Consider the following 25,640-nt stretch of genomic DNA (forward strand, 5'->3'; position numbering starts at 1 on the left):
CAAGTGCCAGGAGGACAGAGCCCTCAGGGCTGGGCCACCAGGGCCGTGTGCCGGTCCCCAAGGGGGTGAGCAGAGGTGGGAGTAGGTGGTACCTGAGTCCCACGTTTCTGTGCCTGTGACTTTGATCCGATTACAGCCTTGGCTGTTAATGAAATATCCGCTTTCATTACGGTGAGCTGGGCGTGTGTCTCTGGGGCTGATTTAAGGCAGTAGCTTGGCCTTGCCCAGCAGAACTGTCTGCACTGTCGAAGGCAGTAGCTGCTGGCCGCGTGGCCACCGAGCACTAAACGTGTGCCTAGCGCGACTGCGGAGCTGACTTCTAAATGTTATTAACTGAGTTAAAAGTTTAGCGAACCACGTGTGGCTGGTGGCTCCGTACTGGACAGCACAGTCCTGGATTATCAGCATCACGGCTAGATATTGTCTCATTCACTCTCCAGGGAGCCTAGCGCCGCCCCCGCAGGGAAGGGCCCGCTGATTTGAAACTCCCACAAAGAATGTAATGGCCTTGGATAGTGATTAGCTGGCTTCCTGAATTCTCCCTTATCTGGTTGATGTTATCATGGTTCTTTCTTGCCTTATTTCCAGCTATAGACCAGTATGGCTTCCAGTCGGCAGGGCATTTGGTTGGAGTATTTATTTAGGATTTAATCTCTGAGGCTACCGTCCAGTCATGGGATGGAGTTTGGCCAAATCCGCATTGGTGGTCAGGCTTACAATGGGCTTCTTAAAACCAAGTGACCATGGTTCCGGGTTTGTAATTCTCCTGCCAAAACGGGGCCTGGCCTTTTAAGCCCAAGTGTGGGAGACTTCACAATTGACTTGGCCGAAGAATCCAAGGAAGGTCAGGCCTTGACACTCTCCTTGGAGCCCTGCAGACAGAGGCATTCCTCCTCCAAACTCCCCTCTGAGGCAGAACCGCAGGGGCTGCCTTGTTCTCCCCAATGGCAGCCTGTTCTTATTTTGCCCTTGAGTTCTGTCAGCTGCCCCGAGTGCAGCACGACTGGTGCAGGATTGGCCGGGCTGGATGCTGACCCTCATGAAGAAGAAATAATTGATGGGAAAAGCTTACATTTATGCTGGTTCTTATTAAAGTGTGAGGCACAGTCACTCTCAACACCACTAGGAAGGAGGTACTATTATTATGCCCCTTTTACAGATGAGGAAACTGAGGCACAGACAGGTCAATCTGAGACCAAGCCAGGACGAAAGTCAGACAGCAGCTGGGAGACAAGAGGGCAACACAGCAGGAGGGCCCCTGCACCTGGGTTGGGACAGAGTCATGTCTAGTCTGGTTGACGTCTGCGTTCCAGAGTCTGGGTGAGGGCAGGGAGTGGGGTGAAAGCTTCAGAGCAGTGGTGCTTTCCAGGAGGCCCCCACTGGACCGTACGGGCTGCTGAGAGTAGACCAGCCCCAGGGAGAGTGGATGAGAACTCTCTCTCAGCTCCCCTGCCTGCCAGGGAGGACTCAGCGTCAGGCCGTGGTTCCCCAGGTGACCTGGCCCAGGAACAGGCGCCCCCCCCCCCCCACGAAGAAGGGCAGGAGCAGATTGAATGAGGGCCCTTGTGGGCGCCGCCTTCTGAGACTCACCAGATGCCAGGTGTGTGAACGGCTGGCTGCTCCCTGACATCACTTGCTAGTGGGGAGGGGCCCCGATGTTCCGTCCACTCTGGCTCCTGCTGAGGCTGCGGGTGACAGTGTGCCAGCAGTATGGCCTGACAGGGATGGATATGCCCCCAGGCCCCTCACACTGGATGTCTTAGGTCAGCTTCCCGAGATCCTCGAATGAGTGGGTTATTGAAGCAGGGCTCTCAGGAGAAATACTTATAAGAAAGTTGCTATGGTCTGAATGTTTGCGTCACCCCCACCCCAAATTCATATGTTAACATCTTAACCCCCAAAGGTGATGGTATTTCGGAAGGCTTTTAGGCCACAAAGGTGGTGCCCTCATGAATGGGATTAGTGCCCTTATAAAAGAGGCCCCCTTGTCCCTTCCACCATGTGAAGACACAGCGGAAAGTCTGCATCCAAGAAGAGGGCCCCCACCCGCCCCTGCTGCCACCCTGCGCTCAGACTGCCTGACTCCAGACTGTGAGAAATAAGCTTCTGTTTCTCATGGGCTACTGTTTTTCATAGTCTGTGGTATTTTTGTTAGACAAAAATGGCGAAGGGGCAATTCTCTGCAGAAGAGGGCACCTGTGGGCTGTTCACGGGCCCCTCATAGTCCCCGGGGGCCGCCAGGCCCGACGCACGGAGCTGCGCAGGTCAGCGTCACACACTGTCCACTTGTGGGATCTGCTTACAGGGCCTCCCAAGAACTGCTTGGTCCTTGGATGTGTTCTGCTTCTCCCTGAAGCGGCAGCAGCTGGTCCAGCATTGACCGAGCAGGAGCAGCCCCGCTGGCAAGCTCTGTGTACCCAGAAGGGCTGAATTTTACAGCAGGCAGCTCACATCTTGAAAGTCAGCACTGGCAGCAAGTAACTGAAGTAGGGACATGTGCAAACCTCCCACCGAGAACTGGCCTCTTTTCACAGGACTTCCGGGACCGCACAGCTTGGAAACAGCAGGGTGTCGGTTGCCCAGAGATGCACAAAGCTGAGGAGCAGCAGCCCAGGTGTGCCCCACACTCGGGGTGGAGTTCCCTGCGGCGCCTTCTGCCAGCCACCACGCTCCACCAGCAACCCCTCATCCAAATCTGGTTCGGTCCTTTTCCTCCAGGCTTGGTGCCCATCCAAACACATTCTCAGCAGGACCCTGCAGCTCCTTCCATGAGAAGAACATAGCATTCTTCTCTTGGCCTCAGAAAATACAAATAACTCACTCACTGCATTTGCACAGGCCAAAGAGCGACCCTCGCCTTGGCCAGCCTGTCTTCCAGCACCTTCTTGGGCGACCTGGGAAGGGTGTGCCTGTGTGGGGGGGCTGGGGGGAGACTCAGATAAGGGAAAACCCATTGTGGTGTTCAGCAAGAGCTTTGAGACTGAGGTCAGTGGGGGCATAGCTCTTTTTCCAACTGGAAAAGTGGACATCTTCAGCTGCCATGTTCTCTTTAGCCGCAGGAAGTCACCAGATGGACAGTAGTTATGTTCTTGGAGCCAGAGAAGATGCTGCTTGGGAGCTAGAAACTGAGACCACGGGGACAGGCTGCCTGGGAGCTGGGACGGTACCAATGTGGTTTTTGCTGAGCTCAGGAAATCAGAGGATGAGGATGCTCTTTGTTTAGAACAAAATCCTCACAAAGAAATTAGACAAAGGAGCCATATGTTCATTCTCTCATTCATTAGATTCATCTTCGTCTCTAACGACAGACTGAAAATGAGTCATCCTCACCCAGTCAACTTCTCCCATTCCCCTACATTATGGATGGAGGACTCAGGGACGTGAAGTCCTGAGAAGTTTCAGCCTCTGCCCAGCCCCACCCACCCACCCCCAGCCTGTCCGTATGACACCTATCTCAACCAGTCTCTACCCTCTCACCTTCACAGGTGAGTGTAAGGGAGGCACAGTCTGACACTGGCAGAGGGGTTGAGAGATGGGGTGTCACCCTGCCTCTACTGTCACTCCCCCTTTCCCTCTGTTGAGTGGAATCCACGAGATTTCTCATCAACTTTATCTGTGGCTGCCATGTTTATATGTTATTTCACTGCTGTTAAAGTACCACACATGAGGTGGGGGAGGGTATAGCTCAGTGGTAGAGTGTGTGCTTAGCACGCTCAAGGTCCTGGGTTCAATCCCCAGTAACTCCATTAAAATAAAAAATAAATAAACCTAATTCCCCCCCCAAATTTAAAAAAAAACAAACCACACATGAATGTTTACGGGGGCACTATTCACAATAGCTAATGGCGGAAACAACCAGATGTCTACCAATGGATGAATTAATGCCTGAATGCGGCATGTCAACACAAAGAAATGTGATTCATGGTAAAAAAAAGAGGAAGTACTGATTCCTGCTACAACAGGAATGAACTTGAAGACATTATGCTAAATGAAAGAAGTCACTCACAAAAGACTGCATCCTGTGTGATTCCACTTACATAAACTAACCAGAATAGGAAAACGCATAGAAACTGAAGGCAGAGGCTGGAGGGAGAGGGGCGTGGGCAGTGACTGCTTAATGGGGAGGAGGTTTTATTTTCTGGTGCTGAAAATGTTTTGGAACTAGACAGAAGTGGTGGTCTCACAACATTGTGAATATACTAAAAGCCACTGGACTGTGTGCTTTAAATGGTTAATTCTGCTTCATGTGAATTTCAACTCTAGTGTCAATTAAAAATTTGTGTCTCCCCAAAACTCATGTTAAACCCTAACACTCAATGTGATGGTATTTGGAGGCGGGGCCTTTGGGAGGTGGTCAGGTCATGAGGGTGGAGCCTTCATGGATAAGGTTAATACCCTTTTATAAGGATAAGGAGGAGACCCCACAGTGCTCCCAGGCCCCTCTGCCATGTGGGGATGACCAACTATGAACCAGGAATCCAGGCTCTCACCAGATACTGAATTTGCTGGCCCCTTGATCTTGGACTTCCTAGCCTCCAAAACTGTAAGAAATAAATTTCTGTTGTTTTTAAGTCACACAGTCTATGGTATTTTTGTTATAGCAGCTCAAATGAACTAAGACACACTGAATTCACAAAAAACAAACAAAACTGCAGCCCTTCCCCAATCTGGGCAGCAGGGCTGGTTGACAAGAGACAGACTGTTTCCTCTACACCCACCCTCTTCTCTGTTCCTCGGATGGGCCCTTCACCCCCAGGATCTGGGAACTGAAAGAAATGCCTTCTGTCGTAAGTGTTATCTCTCGGGTTCCTGAGGGAACAGCTAGTATTTCCTGATCACCTGGTGACTGTGTTGGCTCCAGCACTGTGCACCATGTAACTTGGCCCCAATACTTCATCTGTCAGCCTTCAGTTTCCTCATTTACATATGCCTGCTTGCACAGTTGATGTGATAAAGCAGAGAGACCTCGTTGAGAGTAGGCATATGAGATAGATATAACACCATCATTTTTATGCTTTAAGCCCCACTGGGACAAGACAGAAAAAAAAAATCTTATTGTCCGTCATAATTATAAGCCTCCTGTCCACCAGGGGGAGCCTTTTAAAGGAAACCATCACCAGTTCTTTCACCAGGAATCTGTTTCCTTAACTCCTTTTTCTTCTGCTCCTTCATGGACCCCTCCCTCTAATATGGTAGGACACTTTTTTTTTTTTTTTTTGGCAATAATTTGAATGGTAACTCCACTTGCTCTTTGCCCACAGGACTGCTGGGGAATCTGGTTGATTGTTTTTACCACTAGAAGCTCTGCAGTTTTAAACTCTAAGCCAGGAGTCAGCCAGCTTTTTCTGTACAGGTCAAGAGAGTAAATATTTTAGGCTTTTCAAAACCATACTATATTTACAAAATCAAGTGGCAGGCCAAATCCAGCCTACTAACTATCTTTGTACAGACCATGAGCTAAGAATGGCTTTTACATTTTTAAATAATTGATTAAAAAAAAAAAGAGGAATATGTGACATTCTTATGAATGTGAAACAATTTCAAATTAGTTTCCATAAATAAAGTTATTGAAACACAGCCATGTTCATTCATTACGAAGTAGTGGCTGCTTCTGAGCTACAGTGGCAGAGGTGAGTAGTTGTGGCAGAGGTTATATGACTTGCAATGCCTAAAATATTTATTATCTTTCCCTTAAAAATTTTTTGCCAACCACTTCTCTAAACAAATTATGTTAGTGATTAAAATCTACCACCAGTGAACACGTAGTGACTGAACTCATACTTGCCATCCTGAATATTAGTATAATTCTTTTGTGGATAGATAAGGATCTCCTGTTTACTCATCTATAAAATGAGAATGACAGCACTATATCACAAAGCCGTCCTGAGCATTCAATGACTTAATACATGAAAGCAGTTAGAACGGTGCCTGGTCTTCTAAGTGCTCAATAAATGTGAACTCTGTTAGCCCATAGACATGAATTTAAATAAATCCAGAAAACAAAGACTTCTTCCCTCCTAATTTATTTTGAAATGTGCTGTAAACAGTTTGAAATGTCCCTTTAAGAGCTTTCTGGCTTCCCCAGTATTGGATGACATGACAAATTCTCCTTCATAGAAGGTACAAGTGAAACAGAACCGGAGGGGCATTTTGGATCTCCTTCCCTCTTCAGGAAGTGTGGTAGCATCAAGATGCGTCTAGTTTTCAGTAGAACTGGCTCATGTTTCTTGGGAGTGAAGTGTCCAAACCACTGTTCATCCATATTTCCTGGATGATTTGCTCCCTGCGCTCAATCCGTTCTGCCAGCTCTGCAGCCTCTATAGAACTGTAGACAGGATATGTAGTCCTACAGAATCCTGACCGTTCCCCTGGAAAATCAGAGTCAGAGGAGTCCTCCTCCCCGTCTTCATCCTGGCTGTCCTCCTCGGCCTTGTCACTTCCTGGCACCAGGTGCTCCCTCACCAGCTGCAGCTCCCGGAAGTCCTTGGTGCAGGACACTCTGAAGACCAAGGCACATAACGTGAGTGCCAGCCCGATGCAGACACTGGACATGAACAGCAGGGCGGCTCTCTCAGGGTGGGCTGTGGGGAAAAGAAAACATATCAGGACCTGGAGGAACTGTCAGTCTTCATAAGGCCAGAGTCCCATAGAAACAGGTAAGTGCCCAGGCAGGCGGTTAATGTAGAATGCCAGCCCTGGAGAGCATCTTTGAGACCATCCACACCTAACTGATCATATGCCTCCACTAATTAAAAAAAAAAAAGGTTTGGAGCGTATATAGTCAATATATGTATATTTATAAGAGGACACATAGCAGAGGAGTAGAGGGACTGAGAGGCAGACCCCCGTATTCAAATACAGATCTGCCACTTACTAGTTGTGTGTAACCTCCCTGTGTCTCAGTTCCCTCATCTGTAAAATGGAGCTAAAAGCCCCTCTCTTTTCATTTCTGTGAAGCTCTCAGAGCACTCAATGACACATAGTAAATGTTCAATAAACTGTTAGCTATTATTAACAGTAGTAAATTTTGAAAAATTAATTTATATGTAAAGTATACATACAAATGTAAGAACTAATATAGTAAATGTTACAAAGCGTAATTTCTTTTAGATTAAAAAATAAATATAGATACAGGTTCTGGTAGTTCTTTCTACATCCAAATCATTGTATAATAATAATAGAAATAGAACTAATGCTAATTTGTACTATGGAATCTGGTCTAAAGCCTTACATATGGCTAATTGTTACACTAACCCGATGTGGAAAGGACTATTACTCTTCAGTTGTGTACCCCTTGTGGAGTTAGTACTCCCATTTTGGGAAGTAATGATCCAGCTAATGCCCTCATAATGTAGATCAGGAGTTGACAGATTTTTCCTGTAAAGGATCAGATAATACATATTTTAAGGCTTTGTGGGCCACACAATGTGTGTTGAAGACTATTCAACTGTGCTGTTGTAACATGAAAGCAGCCACAGATGATACAGGTGTGGCAGTGTTCTAATAAAACTTTATTTACAAAATCAGCCAGGGGGCCATACTTTGTGGATCCCTGATATAGAGGCTCAAGCTGAGGCCCAGAAGGGGAGCTACTGTCCAGCTCAGTTGGCCTCTTTAGGTGGCGTCAGGATGGGAACCCAGGTCTGGAGATTCAAGCTGCTAACGTGCATGGAGAACCACTGGCATTTGCTCCAAATTCTCAACACAACCATCCTCCTCCAGGCACACAGCCTCCCGTCTCACTACACTCGAATACTGCAGACTGCTATCTTTGCTGCTGCGTCTGTCCTTCCCCAGAGGTGCAGACTGGAGGTTCAGAACTCGAGGGTTGTTAAGTTTCCCGTCAAGGGATCCAGCCACTGTGATCTGACGGGAGAGATCTAAGTGGGACACGTTATCTTCTTGAAACTTGAAACTTCCCCATTCGGCTTCCTTCACTCACAGCTCAAGTCACTGGCGGAGTCACTGGACTCAAATGTCCTTTGCTGCCATTGGCCCTGCAAGCACAATCTCATCACTCCCTTTAAGACATAGAAGTCTAAGCTCAAAATTGATTTTGGCTGGGGGAAGGGCGGTGAGCTGCGTCTGTAGTGCTGTTAATAACAATGTATTTTTTCCTAATGGTCATGATATTTTGAAGATGTGGTCAAATACAGACACATATCCTTTGTGCTATGTTCATTTCTGGGAGTGGTGGTAGAATGGGGGTTGGGAGACACTGGCATTTGGGGCACAGTCATTAAACCATAATACACAAAATGATGCTAAGACCCGAGGCCCTGATCTGATGGGGTAAATCCTTTCTCCTTCTCCCCTGCACATCAAAGCCTCTGCCAGGAGTGGACTCCTCACTCCCGACCTCACTCTCACCTTCCTTTTCCTTTCCATCCTTCTCCTTTCCTGTCTTGCTGCGTCCTATCCCCACCCACCCAAGCCTCCCAGCCACTGTCCTCTCCAGTCCCTTCTGTTCTCATGCTACTCTGATGTGGGCTTTCAACTCAGCCACAATTCATCCCCTCCTTCTCCTGGGAAAGCATAAGCCTTGAACCCCATCCCAGCATGCTTGGGGCCATCATTTCTTGCAGTGCCTGTAAGGAGTGCTGTGGATGGGGAAACTGAGTCCCACCCTTTTGTAACCTTTTCCAGACATCCCAGTTGAGGGAAAGGTCAGCTCCAGGCAGAAAGAATCCTGTGCTGGTCAAGCTTCTGGGAAACAATGACCACCCACAGTCCTCTCCTCTCCTCGTCCCAGAAGCCATCATTCCCAGCGGTGGTGTCGCAGGCAAACGAGGTGCTCAGGCCAGGACAGAGGAGGGGCCAAGGTCTCGCTCCACCCCCAGACAGGTGGGTAACTGCGGGCTAATTACTGTCCTTCTCTCTCTCCCTCTCTCTCCCTTCCTGTCCCTGTTTCTTCTTAAGGTCTCCAGGCAGACGGAATCAAAAGAATCATAATTCCCAGGATGCAACATGTTCCCTTTGTCAGTCAATGCGTGGCCTTCCTTTATGTTTATTTATTTGATTAATTACTTGAAATTCTGTAATCAGTACCTGCTCTGTGAATAAGCCCCCCCCTCCCAAAATGGGAGCTCGGGCTTTGACAATACCTGTGTCTACCCTGTGGGTTCCCCTCTCCCCTGCCCCACCTCCCCCATCAAGGTAACCAACACCTGAATTCCACGGTCATTCCTTCCCTGCTTGCCCTTTTATATAGTTTATTGCATCTCTGTGTATTCCTAAAAACTTTATGAAAAGGGTGTAACACTACAGATACAGTTTGGCGCTTGGCATTTGTTTTGTTTTTTACTTAACGTCATATTGCCGCATGCTGTTCTGTTGTCTTGACCATAGTTTATTCACTCACTCGCCTGCTGGTGGGCATCTGGGTTGCTGTGGGGTTTCTGCTCTTTTGTAGCCGTGCTCATTCCTGTAACTGTAGCTGGTGGACAAGGGCAAGGGTTTCTCTCGGGTCCTGCCCTGGGAGGGATTTGGAAGAGCTGTAAGGTATGTCCATTTGGGGAAATACTGCCAAAGTGGTTTCCAAAGTGGTTGCACCGAGTGACGAATCCTGGGAATCCTCAGCTTCTCCGGCACCAGCTACGGACAGGCTTCTTGTTCATTCCCCACCACATGGGAATCAAATTGCATTTCACTATGGCTTGATTTGTATTTCCCTGATCCCCAGTTATGCGTACATCTCTTCAGATGCTCACCCATTCCCTCTTCTCAAAATGCTGCCTCATGTCGTGGTCCCACTTTTTTAAACTGGGTTTTTTGTGCTTTCCCTCTTACATATAAAGAATATATATATGTATATATGTAATTGAATCACTATGCTATACACCAGAAACTAACACAACATTGTAAATCAAGCTATACTTCAATTAAAAAAAACCCTGCACACTTAAAAAATCAGAAAAAAGAATATATATAGGAACTATATATATTCTTTTTTTATTGACATATAGTCCATTTACAATGTTGTGTCAATTTCTGGTGTGCAGCATAATGTTTCAGTCATACATGTACATACATATATTCCTTTTCATATTCTTTTTCATTATGGGTTACTATAAGAGATTGAATATAGCTCCCTGGGCTATACAGTAAAAACTTGTTATTTTATATATAGTAGTTACAGAGGAACATGTTTCTATATATTCTTGATAATAATCATTTGACAGCACATATACTGTGAATATCTCCTGGTGACTGGCTTGTATTTTCATGTTCACAAAGGTGTCCTTGGAGCTAGTGAATTTATCTAGAAAACAGGAATGATAAAACTTCTTCCCTGCCTCCAGTTGGTCCCCTCTCTCCTCTCTTCCCTTCTCATCCATCTTTCCCACTGTAGCCATTGTAATCTTTTTTAAAAATGCACAGCAGATCACATTACTGCCCTACTTAAAACCTATAAATGGTCCCCCTCCTTCTGTAAGAAAAAATCGAATCCTGACTACCGCCAATGATGCTTACTAGGGCCTGGCCTGTTCAAACACCCTCTCCAAGTTCAAATCCCAAGACCCACCCTCTGCTCTCTGCTTTCCTGCCCATCGGCCTCTCTCCAGCCCTCATGGGGCCAGACAGCTTCACACATCTGTGCTTTTGCGCGTGCTGTTCCTTCTGCCTGGAATGTTCTGTCTCCCCTTTTCATCCAGCCCTCTGTGTCCCCAGCCCCAGTCTGGACCAGGTCCCCAGTCATTAGGTCTCATAGCCTCTCGAATATCACTCTGTTGCTGTGTTTGTCCTTTATTGCCCCATAGAAGGCAAGTTCCATGAAAGCTGGGGCCAAACTGCCTTGTTCTTCACCAAATCCCCAGTGTCCGGTGCATAGCAGGGGTGACACAGTCATCCGCTGAGTGCGTGATGGGAGGGGTCCTAGGTCTACAGCACTAGGCTTGGAGCCCTGTGTAGGGGGCTCCATCGTGTTAGCAACCTTTCTTCCTCTCCCTCTGTTCCTAGGGAGTAAGGGTCTGAATTCTATTTCCAGGAGAGCCTCTCAACCATCAGATCCTCAGTGTCTGTTGGCTCAGGTAAGCCTCCTGCCCAGTGATCACTCTCCAGGCCACGTTTACAACAAGTCTGCTGAGATCCTGCCATCTTAGCAAGCCCATTGGAAACGAGGCTTCCAAGTCACCTGAACCAACTAGTTTGAAGTCGCAGAACCACCAGATGTTGCTTAGATGGAGCCCTGGCAGGGAGCTGGCCCAGCTCCTCCTGTTTCAGCCCCTTTTTGTGTCCAAAGCTGCCACTTGGCTGGAACCCCAAGCTCGGGCCAGCGCTCCCTCCACGGCCCCAGGCTTTACACTAAGGGCAATAATTGGACCACTTTAGGCTTTTGTGACCTCTTTTCCTAGTACAGACTCTAGAAAAATAAAGGCATTAGTCTCCTTATTAAACAGAATCTTCACACTGTGCTCCTGTTGGTATGAGTCTCGTTTTAGCCTCGGTTCATTCCAGGCTCAAGTGAATGCTGTGCATTTCATCAGCTGCAGCAAGCCCTCGGGACTCTCCCAGTGGCGGCCCGTGGCCTCTTAGGTGCCTGGACCCTCAGATCTGAAGCCAACACAAGCTCCAGCTCAAACTTATAAGACACCGAGAGGCCAGGGCGAGGGTTCCACCCGTGGGGCCCTGCTACTGTCGGGTGAAAGCACAAAGCGTATGGGGCCTGGTCTGACAGGACTCAGGGATGTGATAATAACTTTCTGTCGTGGAAGCCAAGATTGGAGGCCGTGGGAACACTTCAGAGTCCACACCTATGTGACAAGGTGATGCTGATTTCCAGTCGTCCTCCCTGACAGGGGATCATGTAACTCCAACTTTGGAACGTGTTATTATGCTTCTGTTTTGATGTGGGTTTGTCTGATATCCTGGAGTCCCTTTCATCTGGAACAATGATACCTTCCCAACTCAGGAGACGTGCTGCTTTCGCACCCGTGCACCCTGGGAGTCCACAGAGAGCTCTGCCGGAGGCTGAAGACACACACAGCCCCAGCCCAAGGCAGGGACAGAAACATTAGGCCACGGAGGGCGTGCAGTGACACACCAGCTAGGTGGGATGGCAGACATCAAGTCCCGAGCAAGTCCATCTACAGAAGTCTCCTTCCGCACAAGCTGCAGGGGTGCGATGTCTGAGCAGCTAACAAACTGCCTTCCCCAAGCCTCCAGCACACACACACACACACACATACACACATGTACGCACGCACGCTCCTTTCCATTTCCCTAATTTCAGAAATCTTCTATGAGCTTCAGACCATGATCTAAATTCAAGAATGAATTCAAGGAGTGGGTCTCTATTATTGACAGGAGGGTACATTCAAAAGCTCCTAAGAAGACATTTCACAGACCACTTAAATGGCCCAAAGAGAAATCATTTATCCAGGACCCTTGGACATTTTCGTGTCTGTTCTGCCAGCCTCTGTGTCTCGCCTTCCTGGGACAAGCCCCTCAGCTCTGTTTCTAGTCTTCTTGTCCCCTATGTGCACTTGGCTGCACTAATGCAGCAACGCTACCTGCAGCCTGACCTGGGGAAACATGCTTTTGGATTCGCTCAATCTACTGTTTATTTGGCTGATTTTGCCAGAATCTTCCCAGCTCACTTTTGACTGCTCTGGCCGAGGCCTCTCCTGTAGAAAGGCCTCCTCCCCTGGGTGGGTGCCCAGGGACCCCAGTCCGGTCTTCAGATCACATCCCTACATGGGGACGAGGATGCGTCTGAGAGTTGGCTGGGGCGATGCTTTCTAGCGACCATGAGGGTGGTGCTCGTGTTGAGATGGCTCAGCCTGGCATCCTGCCCTTCACTGCAGTGGGCTGACCTGCTGGGAGACGAGGAGCAGTGGGCTGGGGACCACATCCAGAGTGACCACCCACTTCTAGTAGTGACTCCATTTCACTAATACCTGACAGTGTGTTCAGAGCCTCTTTCCTTTGACGTGAAATTCAGGCTTGGTCGTGCCTTGCTGAGATGAATGTGTCTAAACATCCCTCAATAAAACCAAATAACCCATTGAGTCCTTTTATTTCTTTAAAATTGAATACCTATAAATAGCAAATGTGGGGTGACAATCAGCTGCAGGATGGCTCATGACACCAGAGGATTCACCATCCAGTCACTTATTAAGTCCTTAATAAGTGCCAGCTCTGTCCCAGGCACCGGAAAATGACAATGACTAAGATGACAAACATCTGCCCTTGAGACGCTTAATGTCTAGCGGAGACATGGGCACTTAACCAGTAAATCTCTCCAACGACTTCTGGGAGTGATGAACGTGTAGAAGGACAGACAAGGATGGAGCGAAGTTAACTGGGATCACTCCAGCTCGTGAGGTTTCCATCTCTCAAAATTCTGCAGGGTATCCTCTCTTGGAGAAGCTGAGTCTGAACCCTGCCTTGCCACTGGCCACTCGGTATCTTCAAGCAAATAGCTCAGCTCCTCTGAGCCTTGGCTTCCCTGTGTGCAGAATAAGGGATCCCAGTCCCTCTCTCACAGTCATTGCTATGGTCTGAACTGTGTCTCCCCAAACTCATGTGTTGAAGCCTTTACCCACAATGTGACTGTATGTGGAGACAGAACCTATAAGGATGTAATTGAGGTTAAATGGGGACATACAGGTGGGGCCCTGATCCAATAGGATTGGTGTCCTTACAAGAAGAGACACCAAGAACTCTCTTTCTCTCTTGCTCTCCCTGCTGTGTGATGACTCAGGTCTACCAGCCATGAAGAGAGCTCTCACTAGAAACCAAACCCACTGGCACCTTGATCATGGCTTTCCAGCCTGGAAGAAAATTAATTTCTGTTGTTTAAGCCACTCAATCCATGGTATCTTGTTATGGCCGCCTGAGCTGACCAGGGCGGTAGTTGAGGGGAGCTGACGTGGCCCGGAACGGCCGCAGCACAGTGAGCAGCCTCCTCATTGTGCCCTGCGTGCGGTGTTCTCATGGTGTCTTTCCCCAAGGGGCTCTCCAGGCACTTGGAAATACAGGGATACTTTCGACAATAAAAATTGTTACATCTCTTAACTTCGATAATTATTGGGAGCAGCAAGAAATGGAAATGGGAGGGTGGTTAGAAAAGAGAAGATTCTCAGAGAAGATTCTCAGCAACCACACCACAGCCACACAAGAGGGATGCTGGCAGAGGACCCCGACACTGTTCCACCTCCTGTGCTGAGATGTTTCCTCAGGCCTTTATTTTCCTCTGAGGAAGGCTCACCCCAAACAGCCCCGCTTCAGCAGGCCTTGAGTAAGGAATGCTGCCATGCATCATATTACCATGTATTTGACAAAAGGCCTCAGAGCTTTTGGCTCCCTGAGCAGAGCCAGGCAGGCATTGCCGAAACTTGCAGAGGCAATATTCCAAAATACAGTCTGTCCAGAGGTGAGCGGAGAGGCTGGTGAGGAGGGATGGCAGGCACCCTGCTCGCTGACGAGCAATCTTGCCTCCCCTACTTAAGGAGGGCCGAGTCTGATTGATCCTCGAGGCTAAGATTATCAAGGGAAACCTTGGCAACCGACAGACGTAACATTGGTGACTCAGAAAGGGGCTCTGCCTTCGCAGGGCATGACCTGTTTTATTCACTAAGTCAGCTTTTGGCTCAATTTTCTTCCAGCCAAGGGTGGAATTCAATAATCTGATGCCCTTCCCAAATTTTAGAGCTGGAAAGTGCATTCCTCTGGTTCCTACTCCGCAAAGCAGAAAATTCCCAGGCAGCCCAGCTCCTATGTCGCGTGACTTTTGCGTCTGCTACCTTCCTATGTGGTTCTCTTGTTGGTCGCCCTGTGGGAACTGTGCCTGAATTCAGGGGCCTCTGTGTTCTGGATTGTAGAAGATAGCAGCTGCTGTGTCAAACTCAAAGTCATTTTTCTTTAGCTATCCAAGTGTTATAACTAAACAGATCATTTGTGTGAAGACTTCAGCAAATCCATGAGCATCTAGGAAGGTTCAGTTCACTGACCTACCTCTAATGTAGGCAAATGCCGCCAGGGAGTGGCTGACAATAACTCCATCCTTCCTCAGAACCCTCGGTTCACTTGGGTCAAAGTTTATACCTGTTTCACACACAAAAAAATGCAAGACTGATTAACTCCAGCTGTTCACAGTATGCATTTTGTTCCTAACCCAGGACTGCGACGACAAATAAAAAGTCATAGAAATCCAATAAGTGGGCTTCTAACTAAATTACAGAGGACTAAGCCAGGAAGAGCATTTGGTAAGCAGGCTCTGAAAATATCAAGTGATAAAAGAGATTTAGAAATTCTAAAATGTGTTGGTTCCAACTTCAGGTACCACTTACCTTCTCTACTGCAGAAGGGAGCACATTTGTTCTCCCATCCTAAAGGCAACGGCATTCATCATGCCTCTGGGAGATTTAACAGTGTCCTACATAACCGCAGCTGGCCGCAGCTGGTAAGAAGGCCTTGGATTATGCAGGGAGGCTGTGTTGGGCTACATTTTTGGAAATGACAGCAAAATGCAGGGCAGATCTGGTTTCAGTTGCCTGGTTAAGCTGCCATGATGGGGCTCTGTGGACCCCTGGGAATGTCAGAGCTCTCAGGCCTCTGGGCAGAGGGTCGGGGATATTCATAGGATCGAGGTGGGAGCCCTGTTAAAAGGAGCAGTGGGGCTGGGAGATGCAGAGCCTGGGGGAGAGCTGGAGGAGCACCATGAGGAGAGTGTAGGATATTAATACTGGTTATCTTTAAGCTTGTTCTAAAGTTTTATTTTGGGGGGGGGGATTAGGTTTATTTATTTTAATTTCTTTTTAATGGAGGTACTGGGGATTGAACCCAGGACCTTGTGCGTGCTAAGCATGTGCTCTACCACTGAGCTATACCCACTCCCCTATCCCTAAGCTTTGAGACTAGGGGAGAGTTGTTTCCTGGTGCTTTCCTCCATGTTCCACATCAAGCACACTTTTCTACTTAGTGGGACGAGACCTCATAAATCTAATTAAACTAACACCAGATCAACTCTCAACCCGCAACGCACAATCTCTTAGACAGAATGTCTTGAAGGCCTCTGTAGTTCCTATCAGGAGCCCTAAGGGTCTGAATTCCACTCTAGATTTGATAAGAAAACCAAAACGTTCATCTCCTTATTTACACAAGTCCCGTGAAAACCTCAGGAAGATGGTGATATGTATGTGGATGGAGGCCCGCGGGCCCAGCCTGGGTCTGGCCCACTCAGGTCCCCAATGGGACTGTGTTTCCATCATATGATCCAGGAACCCCAGATTTATTTCTGAGCAGATCTCTCTTTTTCTTTTAGGAAACAAGAGAGGGAGTGGAAGGAGGATTTATCCTACTTATCATTTAAAACACGAAACAAAATGTTGGCCACCATCTGCAACCATCTGCCACAGCACCACCACCCTCGGCGCTGGCAGCTCCCACACCTCCTGATGTCCCCTTCCATCCCGGCCCGTGTGCACCCACCTGCGCTCACATGGGCTGTTTACCCCTACTTAAAGGAAAATGCTGGGAGTAAGCCATAAAAATTACCATATTCACCATCTTTCTGCTTCAAAGTCGGTTTTAGATTGGCAACGGCTGGATCAATCGCTGAGAGGATGTTCTTGGGGACTAAAAACCAAAAAGAAACACTGTAAATACTTTATACGCTTAATGTATCTTTAAAATGCAATGCAGGTAAGATTAAAAGAAATCAGTTTTCAAATCAGTACATAAATCACTCACTCTGCTTGTCAGATTCACTCATACACAGACACCAGCGGTACCCACGTGATCATCAAATGTTCCAGAAGGGTTAAATTTTAGGCCTCTTTTGCAGTATTAAAAAACCAAAATGAGGGCAAATAAACAAGATATGGTAGATCTATGCAACAGAATAATATTTAGAAATAAAAAGGAATGAAGTACAACCATCCCCCGGGATCCTCAGGGGACTGATTCCAGGACCCCTGGGGATATTAAAATCCATGGATGCTTTAGTCCCTCATATAAAATGACGTATGACTTGCACATAACCTATGCACATCCTCTGGTATGCTTTAAATCATCTCTAGATTACTGATAATACCTAATACAATGTAAATGCTGTGTAAATAGTTGTCAGTGTGCGGCAAATTCAAGTTTTGCTTTTTTGAATTTTCTGGAATTTTTTTTTTTTTTTTTAATATTTTCAATGCGTGGTGGGTTGAATCCATGGATGCGGGACCCGCAGGCACGGAGGGCGGACTGTGCTAGTACACGCTACAACGTGGATGCCCCTCAAAAACATTACACTGCGGGAAGGAAGCCAGACACAAAAGACCATCTATGGTACGATTCCATTCATATGAAATCTCCAGAAGAGGTAAATTTACAGAGACAGAAAGTAAATGAGTGGTTACCGAGGACAGGGATGGGAATGGGGACTGACTGCAAACCGGCAGGAGGGGACTTTGGGGGATCATGGAAATGCTTTAACACTGGAGTGTGGTGTGCAGCTGTGGGGCTCTCTCAGTGTACCAGAAATCACTGAATTGTTTTTACTGAAAACGGGAGAATTTTAAGGTATGTAAATCACACCGCAATAATGCTGTTAACTTTGAACATGAACTTCTCTGAGATACAGTGAAACCAAATGAGTGCAACCCCCTCAGAACCCACCTCTGACCTCTCCCAGCTGCAGCTCTGCTTTCTGTCCACAGCGCTCTAACTCATTGCTTCTATAATAAGCCTGCAGAGAATTCTAGGGCTCCGTGCTAGAATGAACCTCTCAGTACTATTAAACAAAACAAAACAAAACATCGGAAAGATGAGGAGAGAGGGCGGTGTAACAGACACTTTTGGAAGGTGGTTAAAGATTCTACTGAACTGACCTTAAGAATAAGCCATCAGGATCTCAAAGACCCCCCCCCCCACCATCCCAGGCAAAGCAGACAAGATGGGAGCAGGAGCCAAATGGGGGGAAAAGCGAGAATTCTGAAGACCCAGTGCCCTGCAGCCGGCTGGGAGGAGGGAGAGGAAACCAAATGTTTTTGCTGCAGAAAACTGCTTATTTTTGTTTGTTCTTTAGCTCAGCTGGTATCTGGGAGAAGTGGCAACAGGAAATAGAAGTGAAGCCAATACAAACCCTGCAAGTTCAAGTGTACTGATTTTTGAAACAGAGCTGGTAAGACATCTTCAGCGGCAAGAAAATCTCATTTCCTTTCTCATAGTGCTTCACTGAAGACTTTTGGGGATGTCCCAGGATCAGCAACCAAGAGGACATTCCTAAATTGTGAATTTTCCCCATGCAGGAGGCCCTGGCGCCTTTGTGGTCATCAGCAGCGGGGGTCAATTTCCAGGGCCGCCGGTGACGGTGGTGGAGGCAGCGGAAGCTGTCCAGGGCCCCCCAGGAATGCCCTCTGGGACCTGCTGATCCTGGGACACCGGCAGTGCCCCAGAGAGCTGAGCTGTGGGGCCCCAAGATGCTTTCTGATGAGACAGCCTCTCCATCACTTCTGCACCCTGAGAAGGACTCCCTTGGTTCCTCAGCGGGAGTAAGTCCTCTCTGCCAGGAGGGGCACTTCCTTCTCACATTCATCTCTTGGCTTGTTCTCAAGATACGGCCCGAGGAGAGCTGGGCTCTTGGCAAGTGCCAGAGGCTTGACAGCGCGAGAAAGAGGAATTGCTCAGAGAGGAAGGGCATTGCAGGATGAACTTGGCAGAATAAAACATTAAATTGCCCGTGTACGATACAGGCTCGTGTCAGGGAACTTGCCCATTTACTACGTGAAAATGGCTCTGATAGAGGGAGAATCTTTCAGGACCTTTGAAATCACAACAGGTGTCAACACACCTGTCAGATTCTCGTAGCTGCTGTTTCAATGTGATTCAGAATGAAGCCGGGGACTGGGTGTGATTTATTACTGCCTCTCAAGACCACCCCTCTCCACCTGAGGTACATTTGTGAGGACACTAGCAAACCATTTTTCGCAGAGTGCCTGCCACATGCCAACCCTGTGCTTTTAAAGGGTGTTTAGAGGGTGCCTCTTGTGTAGTCCTCATAGTGACCCCATGAAGATGCGTATCATTCCCATCCCTGCAGATGGGAAAACTAAGGCTCAGAGATGGACCAGCTACAAAGGTAAAAGGCAAAGCTTCAACTCCTGGTCTCGCTCACGCATGCCCTGGCTCTTTTCTGTGATGCTGTACTGTCCGTGGGACGCTCAGCCCCTGGGAACTGGACAGAGGATTATTTTAAAGGATTATAAAGGTGGCAAAGTGGTTCCCAACCAGACAGTCCCTCTTAAGTCTGTTAGGTGAAACCAGAGATGACCAGAGATTCAAATGGGCTTGAATGGCTCACTAAATTTAGGTAGGGCCCCTTCCAGAATTTTTTTTTTTTTTTTTTGCTGAATAAATCTATGTCAAGCTTGGATGAGAGCAAACTTTAAGAAAGAAGCCTCAGGGGGAGGGTATAGCTCAGTGGCAGAGTGTTTGCTTAGCAGGCACGAGGTTCTGGGTTCAATCCCTAGTACCTCCACAAAAAAAAAAAAAAAAATCCAAGAAAGAAGCCTCCACAGGTTGAACTTGGGGCCCAAAATAATTTTTCATATCTGGGACAAAAAAAGATCTCAGCTTTACTATTTCCCTCAATAGGTACCCAGATTGCACGAGCACCTCCGAATCCTGTCACCCCTCCATCCTGCCTGTCCCAAACCTGCACCACGTATTCCTCCATCCCCAGGGCTTGCACCTCCTATTCTACCTGTCCCCAAATCCTGGCACACTCAGCCCTCATGTCCCGCTATCCCAGCACCTAGGGAGAAGAGGTACCCAAATCCAGGTGCCACCATCCTTCTTGTCTCCAAATCCTGGCACCCATCACTTTTACCCCCAGATTCTGTTACCATCATCCCTCCTGCTCCCAAATCCTGGCATCCATCTGCCTGCCCATCTCCTGGGAGGAGCTGCGGGCCCCAGGCTGAGATCCACACATTTCCCGTCCCTCTCAGGAACTGTCAGAAGCTGTGCCTCTGTCTTCGTGACCCTCAGGGACCAGTGGCCGTGGCTCCTGGGGAGAAGCCCTCCCTGCAGAGGTGAGGGGGAGAGCTGGCCAAGTTCTCCAGGTCTGCCTCCTCCTATTAGGAGGTAAGTCTAAAATCTATCCTGTCGAAGAAGTATGGCTAATAATGAAACTTGGATAAAAAACTGAGAGAGAAAACCTTATCTAGCCATGCATTAAAGAAGAGTGCTGGAGCGAGGCAGCTCCCTGACCAGTTAATGACCAAGTGCTCTGCGCTTCCAGTGGTTTGACTTCGGCCACATGAAGATACCCTGCCTACAGCTCTAAAAGCAAAAGGCCCACAGCTCGAAACATTCCCTGAGAGCACACAAAGATGCTGAAATTATCCGTCCAGCCTAAAAGCTGTGTGGTAGGGAGAGGTAGGATTAAAAGAAGCTATAAAATAGGGAAGAGTGTTCCTATTAAAATGCGAATTGCTTCTGTCCCCTGAGAAAACCCTCCAATGGCTCCTCGCTGTCCTTATGCACCAGCCAAGCGTTAATCTCCCATCCCACAAGGTCCGTCCAGTCCTGCTCCTGCGCTCACCTCCCAGCCTTCACCTGCCCTTCACCTTGCTGACTCCTACACATCCGGTCTCATTTCCCTCAGGCGGCACCTCCCCTAGGAAGCCCTCCTGGTCTCCCAAGTCACCAGGGCCTGAAATTCACATTCGATCCTACAGCCCATGAGGGCAGGAACCCTAGTGCCCACTGATGCACCCTCCCCCTACCCAAGGGGTGAAGTGTCTCCTGGCTAGGCACCCAGGATTGCCGGGCAGGACAGCAAAGCCTGGATGGACACTGCAGTTAGAAGCAGGGCATTGGAAGAGATTTCTATTTGGGGTGGATCTTCCCTGAACCTTTTGTGTAAGAGCATCCTGACTTGGGTTGGGGGCTGCCTGGGCCCCTCTCTGACAGCCATGTTCATAATCACATCATGTAGTCTCTGATCTAGGTGGATCACAGCGGGGGCTACCTGACCCCGGCTCAGCCAATTAAATATCTTTCTATCAGAAATTGCGGATTAAGGTTGCCAGACTACCAGTCTTCATATTGTTAGAACATAAAAATCTGACATAGGAATCACTCAGGCTGTGCAGATAGCGGTATGCCATCCAGCCCAGGCTCAGCGGAAGGCGGTCTGCAGGGGAGGGAGAGAGACAGAGACAGAGACGGAGAGAGACAGAGAGAGAGGACTAGGAAGCAGAGAAGAGAGACGCGAGGGATGGCTGCCACCCCCTTGGAGTTTCTGGCTTCAGCCCCATCCTGAGACCTTGCTTTCCTGCGCTAGCTTCTGAAGATGGTCTTAGGCTGCCTCTGAATTACCTTTTGGCTTAAACCAGCTAAAACTGGTTTCTTCACTCGTATCCAAAGAGTCTCAAGTAAGACAGATTTGCTTAGAAATTAATTCCTGACATCCTCTGTTTTTGTATCAACTTCCACATTAACTGAAATAATTTTTTTAAGTATAAAATCTTTAATGCCCATTTGGTGATCTAAAAGATAATGCAGACATTGCAAATCCTCTGTTAATGATTCCGGTTTCACAGTGAAGAGCCATCTGTCAGGGGAGAAATACTTGTAAAATGTCAAACACTTAGAAGGTGATTAGAAGGAGTCTGTTTGGACACTAAGTCACCTCCTAGTGAGAGTCACTCTCTCCCTTTGGAATAACTCCTGGGGGACCACAGCGATGGTCCATGACAAAGGGGCACTGTCCATGGTTCCACATCTTAAACCAAGATGCAAAGTCCCGTCTTTGACCTCAGCCTCCTGTCCTAAGTGGACTCCCTCCCTCTGCAATCCTCCACACTCATCCAGACCCTCCCATGCTGACCAGTGAGCCTGGAGGGGCCCTCTTCTCTAGGCCGGATCTCGAGCAGCTGGCCTGAAGGAGGGAGCCACGGCCAGGCAGACTAGGGTCCTGGAGCATTTTGACTGCTAAGCTCCCCCAGGCCCTCAACACTCTCAGCACCTTGCTGCTGATCTTTCTGAAGTCAGTCTGCCCTCCGGCCCTCACAGCCCCTACTTCCTGTCTTCTCTCATCTCCTCAAACCCCTCCCGCTCCCCGTTCTCAGCGCTGGTGACCTCATCTCACACTTATTTTGAGAATCTTGCAATAGGAACACGAAGCCCTCCCTCCACCCATTCCCAGAGCCTCTTCCCCCTGTTAAGACAAGGGACACACCCTTCCTGCCCTTGTCACCTTCTTTGGACCCCAATCTGTACAACTGGCCAGATGTCTTTAGCATCTTGAATGTCTTCCTACTTCCCCAAGCCTCTCAAATCCACCCAGTTTTTACCACGTCCTCCGGCACCATTCCGGTCTGAGTCACTGCCTGCTGCTGTCTGACTGGTCTCCGCTTCCACCCAACTCCAGCCCATCGTCCACCCTACAGCCGAGTGGTATTTTAAGAGTCTGAACATCATTACCGAGTGACCCCCCGGACTTAAACCCTGCAGTGGCATCTCCTCCCAGGACCCCGCCGGATCCAGTCCTGGCCCTCCTGTATCACCCCACGCTACCTGCCTCCTCACCCACTCCTCTCCTCTCTCCCAATTTGGTTTACACAGGCGTCAGGTTCTTCTTATGATGCCCTTGGCTCTCCCTTTGCTTCTACACTTATTTAAAAAAAAAAACAAAAACCAGTCCACATGTCAGGATTACCAACCAGATATCCACAGCACCCTGAGAGAGTAATTAATACCTGATTTTTTTAAAGGTAGCTTCATAAAATTGGAATCAAATGAACCAGGAATTCCATTTTATTATTTGAAGATACTGGGAGAACAGAGTTGTGCCATCACGTGCCATATTTAATGGTTGTAGGTAAGCATCTGACCTGCTGGCTCGACCCTGGGGGTCTGTAGATGAAACGGCTCTTGGCAGCATAGAGAATTAGTCATGTTAGGGCCTAAACACAGGACTGAAAGCTTAGCTTGCAGCCAAACAATACTCAGTGAACTTGCATCACATAAATTGCACACCCATAAATCTTACAGCCTCCTAAGAACCCAGATTAAAATCCTTCTTCTCAGGGACATGGATTTGATCCCATTTGCTGTTTTTTCCTACCCTCCCTGCTTGCCGCCAATCTGATTGCTAAAAGTGCTTTTAAAACCAGTTTTGACCAGAGGAAATTCTATTGCTTATCTGACTTGAATGTCGTAAAGAAGAATAAAGCATTGGAGGAAGGGCTCTTAAATATGGAGGACAACTGGTTTCCGGGGTGGGGTGGGTGCAATGGCTTGTTGCCGGAAAACACCTTCTGTTCATGTGATCACCGCCTTCCCAAGAGGCCAGGTCCTGAAGCAGCTCATAAAGGGTGTATTTCTCCTCCCCACCCTCTTCCCCGCAGGGCGAACCGAGGGCCTCACTAAACCATCCAATCGGTAGTAGCGACGGGCGGTGTGTACAAAGGGCAGGGACTTAATCAACGCAAGCTTATGACCCGCACTTACTGGGAATTCCTCGTTCATGGGGAATAATTGCAATCCCCGATCCCCATCACGAATGGGGTTCAACGGGTTACCCGCGCCTGCCGGCGTAGGGTAGGCACACGCTGAGCCAGTCAGTGTAGCGCGCGTGCAGCCCCGGACATCTAAGGGCATCACAGACCTGTTATTGCTCAATCTCGGGTGGCTGAATGCCACTCGCCCCATTACGAAGTAGGGAGGGTGCGTTCTTACCGCACGCGTAGGTGACGGTGAGGTATTTTTTCACTCCCGGCAGACAGGGGCTTCTGAAATGGTGATTGTTGACAAGGATTCTGCATCTCTGTTTCCCGTAGCACCTCCTGGATAAGACTTGCAAAGCCGAGTAAGACAAGCAATCTGAGAGGCAAGAAACACCACGGAGGACTTTGTGTTAGAGTCACATAACGCCACCACGTAGCTGAGGGTGTTTTCTGTAAGTAAGTATGCTGGGCTGGATTTCACACCTCAGATTGTGTCTCTGATTATGCTCTGTCTCATTAAAGCACCCAACTTAAAGCTAAGTTCCACACAGGCAGAGCTGGCTAGAAGGACTTACTTTATCAGCTTACTCTAATACTCTGCTGTCATTGTCTAGAAGTCCTTATACAGTTTTGAACAAGGGGCTCTGTATTTGCATTTTGTACTAGGACACCCCCCCTACCCTGCCAGTTAGGTAACTGGCCCCGCATATAGAACAGATAAAATACATAGAACATTGATGAAGATTCTTATTTCTTTTCTGTCCTTTAGCACTCTTTGAAACATTTTATTGATTGGTTTATTCTGAGAATCCCTCACCCCATAAGCTCCACCAGGACAGAGACTATTTGTATTTTGTTCATCACCTAGTCCCGTAGCTGGTCCACTGTGGAAACTCAGCAATAACTGATGAGTAAAAGGATTCATAAACACGAGGCCGTGTTTTTCAGCATCCTGGCACAACGTCATCACAATCGGTAAATATTAATTGAACACGTACCGAGGATGCGGCTCTGTACTGTCAGGAAAACAAGTCAGAAGAAGCCTGCCTTGCGTTCGCAGGACTAGGGCTGGACAGACAAAACCACACGTGTGACCCGTTGTCTAATAGTGTGAAACAGGGAGTGAGTGGTCCAGACAAGAGGGGCTGGGGTCAGAGGCAGGAGAGATTGCTGGGAACCGGGTTGGTCAAGACAAGCTTTATGGAGGAGTGGGGTTTGGAGGAGTGGGGGAGGAGCGTGCACTATGGAGAGGCAGGCAAGAGAGAGGTATAAACACCACGGCAAGGGGCCCAGAAGCACTGAGCGGGAGTCTAGCAGCTGAGTGTCAGCTGGAGCAGCAGGCGTGGGCAGGGCAGACACAGTGAATAAGCTGGAAACGGAAAATGGAGCAAAACCGAGACATCTCTGAATGCTGAGCTAAAGATTGAATTTTATTATTCTGCCAGCAAATGGGAGCCTAAAATGCCCTGATGCTACTGTCCTTTGGGGACAATATGAGATGCCCTGGGGGAAAAAAGGAACCAAAGGCAAGGAGACCAATTAGGAAGTGATTTTAATAATATACACTGGGAAAAGCTAAGGACTTAAAGAGCAGAAGGAGAAATTTTAGAGAACTTGCAAACTTCAGTTCACTGAGAATGACAGTTAACATTATGCCAGGCTCTGTCCTCAGCCCTTGTATGTTAACTGATTTAATGTTCCAACAACCTTATGAGATAGATTGTTTATTTTATATCATATATAGAATATATATGGAATACTACATACCATTATATAAGTTGTATAATCTATAATGTGATTTAAGACAGAATAGGTTGCTTATATTACATGTGCTTATAGACATATACGTAGAGATACTGTGTGTATATGTGTATATAAAACATCAATTTTGTGGATGAGGATGCAGACCCAGAGAGGTGACATGACCTCATACAGCTAGAGAATTAGAAGACAGCATGGTCTGGACGTGAGCACAGCAGCAAGGCTCCCTAGGCCACAGGTTGAACCCGTTAACCTCTGAGCTCTACCCTCCGAGCTCTACCCTCCTGGCCTCCAGTGGAGGTTGGAGTGGGTGAGGGCCGCATCGAGGATGATTCAGATCTTCAGCCTGGGCACGAAGGGGACGGTGGCGCCGTTGCCAGGGACAGCGGAAATCAGTCAGAGGAGGCAGTTTGGAGGATGAGTCAGTAA

General features: G+C 48.1%; 1 protein-coding gene and 1 long non-coding RNA gene across 9 annotated transcripts in view; one reads left to right on the plus strand and one right to left on the minus strand.

The window, feature by feature from the left end:
- LOC116662572 lies at nt 1-23,637 on the plus strand. The gene is made up of 2 exons (XR_004318572.1): nt 1-65; nt 23,352-23,637. It is a non-coding gene; the product is annotated as an uncharacterized LOC116662572 (long non-coding RNA).
- The window catches only part of EVA1C (eva-1 homolog C), an 81,530-nt gene continuing 61,897 nt past the window's right edge, over nt 6,008-25,640 (minus strand). For 3 of the 8 annotated variants that reach the window (XM_032475952.1, XM_032476153.1, XM_032476087.1), the window contains 4 exons: nt 23,683-23,826; nt 16,501-16,581; nt 14,959-15,048; nt 6,008-6,581 (listed from right to left, as the gene is read on the minus strand). In XM_032475952.1, coding sequence (XP_032331843.1) covers nt 6,205-6,581; nt 14,959-15,048; nt 16,501-16,581; nt 23,683-23,826 — 692 coding nt within the window. In that variant the 3' untranslated portion in view covers nt 6,008-6,204. The remainder of the gene's footprint in view (nt 6,582-14,958; nt 15,049-16,500; nt 16,582-23,682; nt 23,827-25,640) is intronic. The other 5 variants (XM_032476008.1, XM_032476169.1, XM_032476260.1 and 2 more) reach the window with 3 other exon arrangements.

This window comes from Camelus ferus, chromosome 1 (assembly GCF_009834535.1).
Source record: "Camelus ferus isolate YT-003-E chromosome 1, BCGSAC_Cfer_1.0, whole genome shotgun sequence".
In the NCBI taxonomy this organism is placed as follows: Eukaryota; Metazoa; Chordata; class Mammalia; order Artiodactyla; family Camelidae; genus Camelus; species Camelus ferus.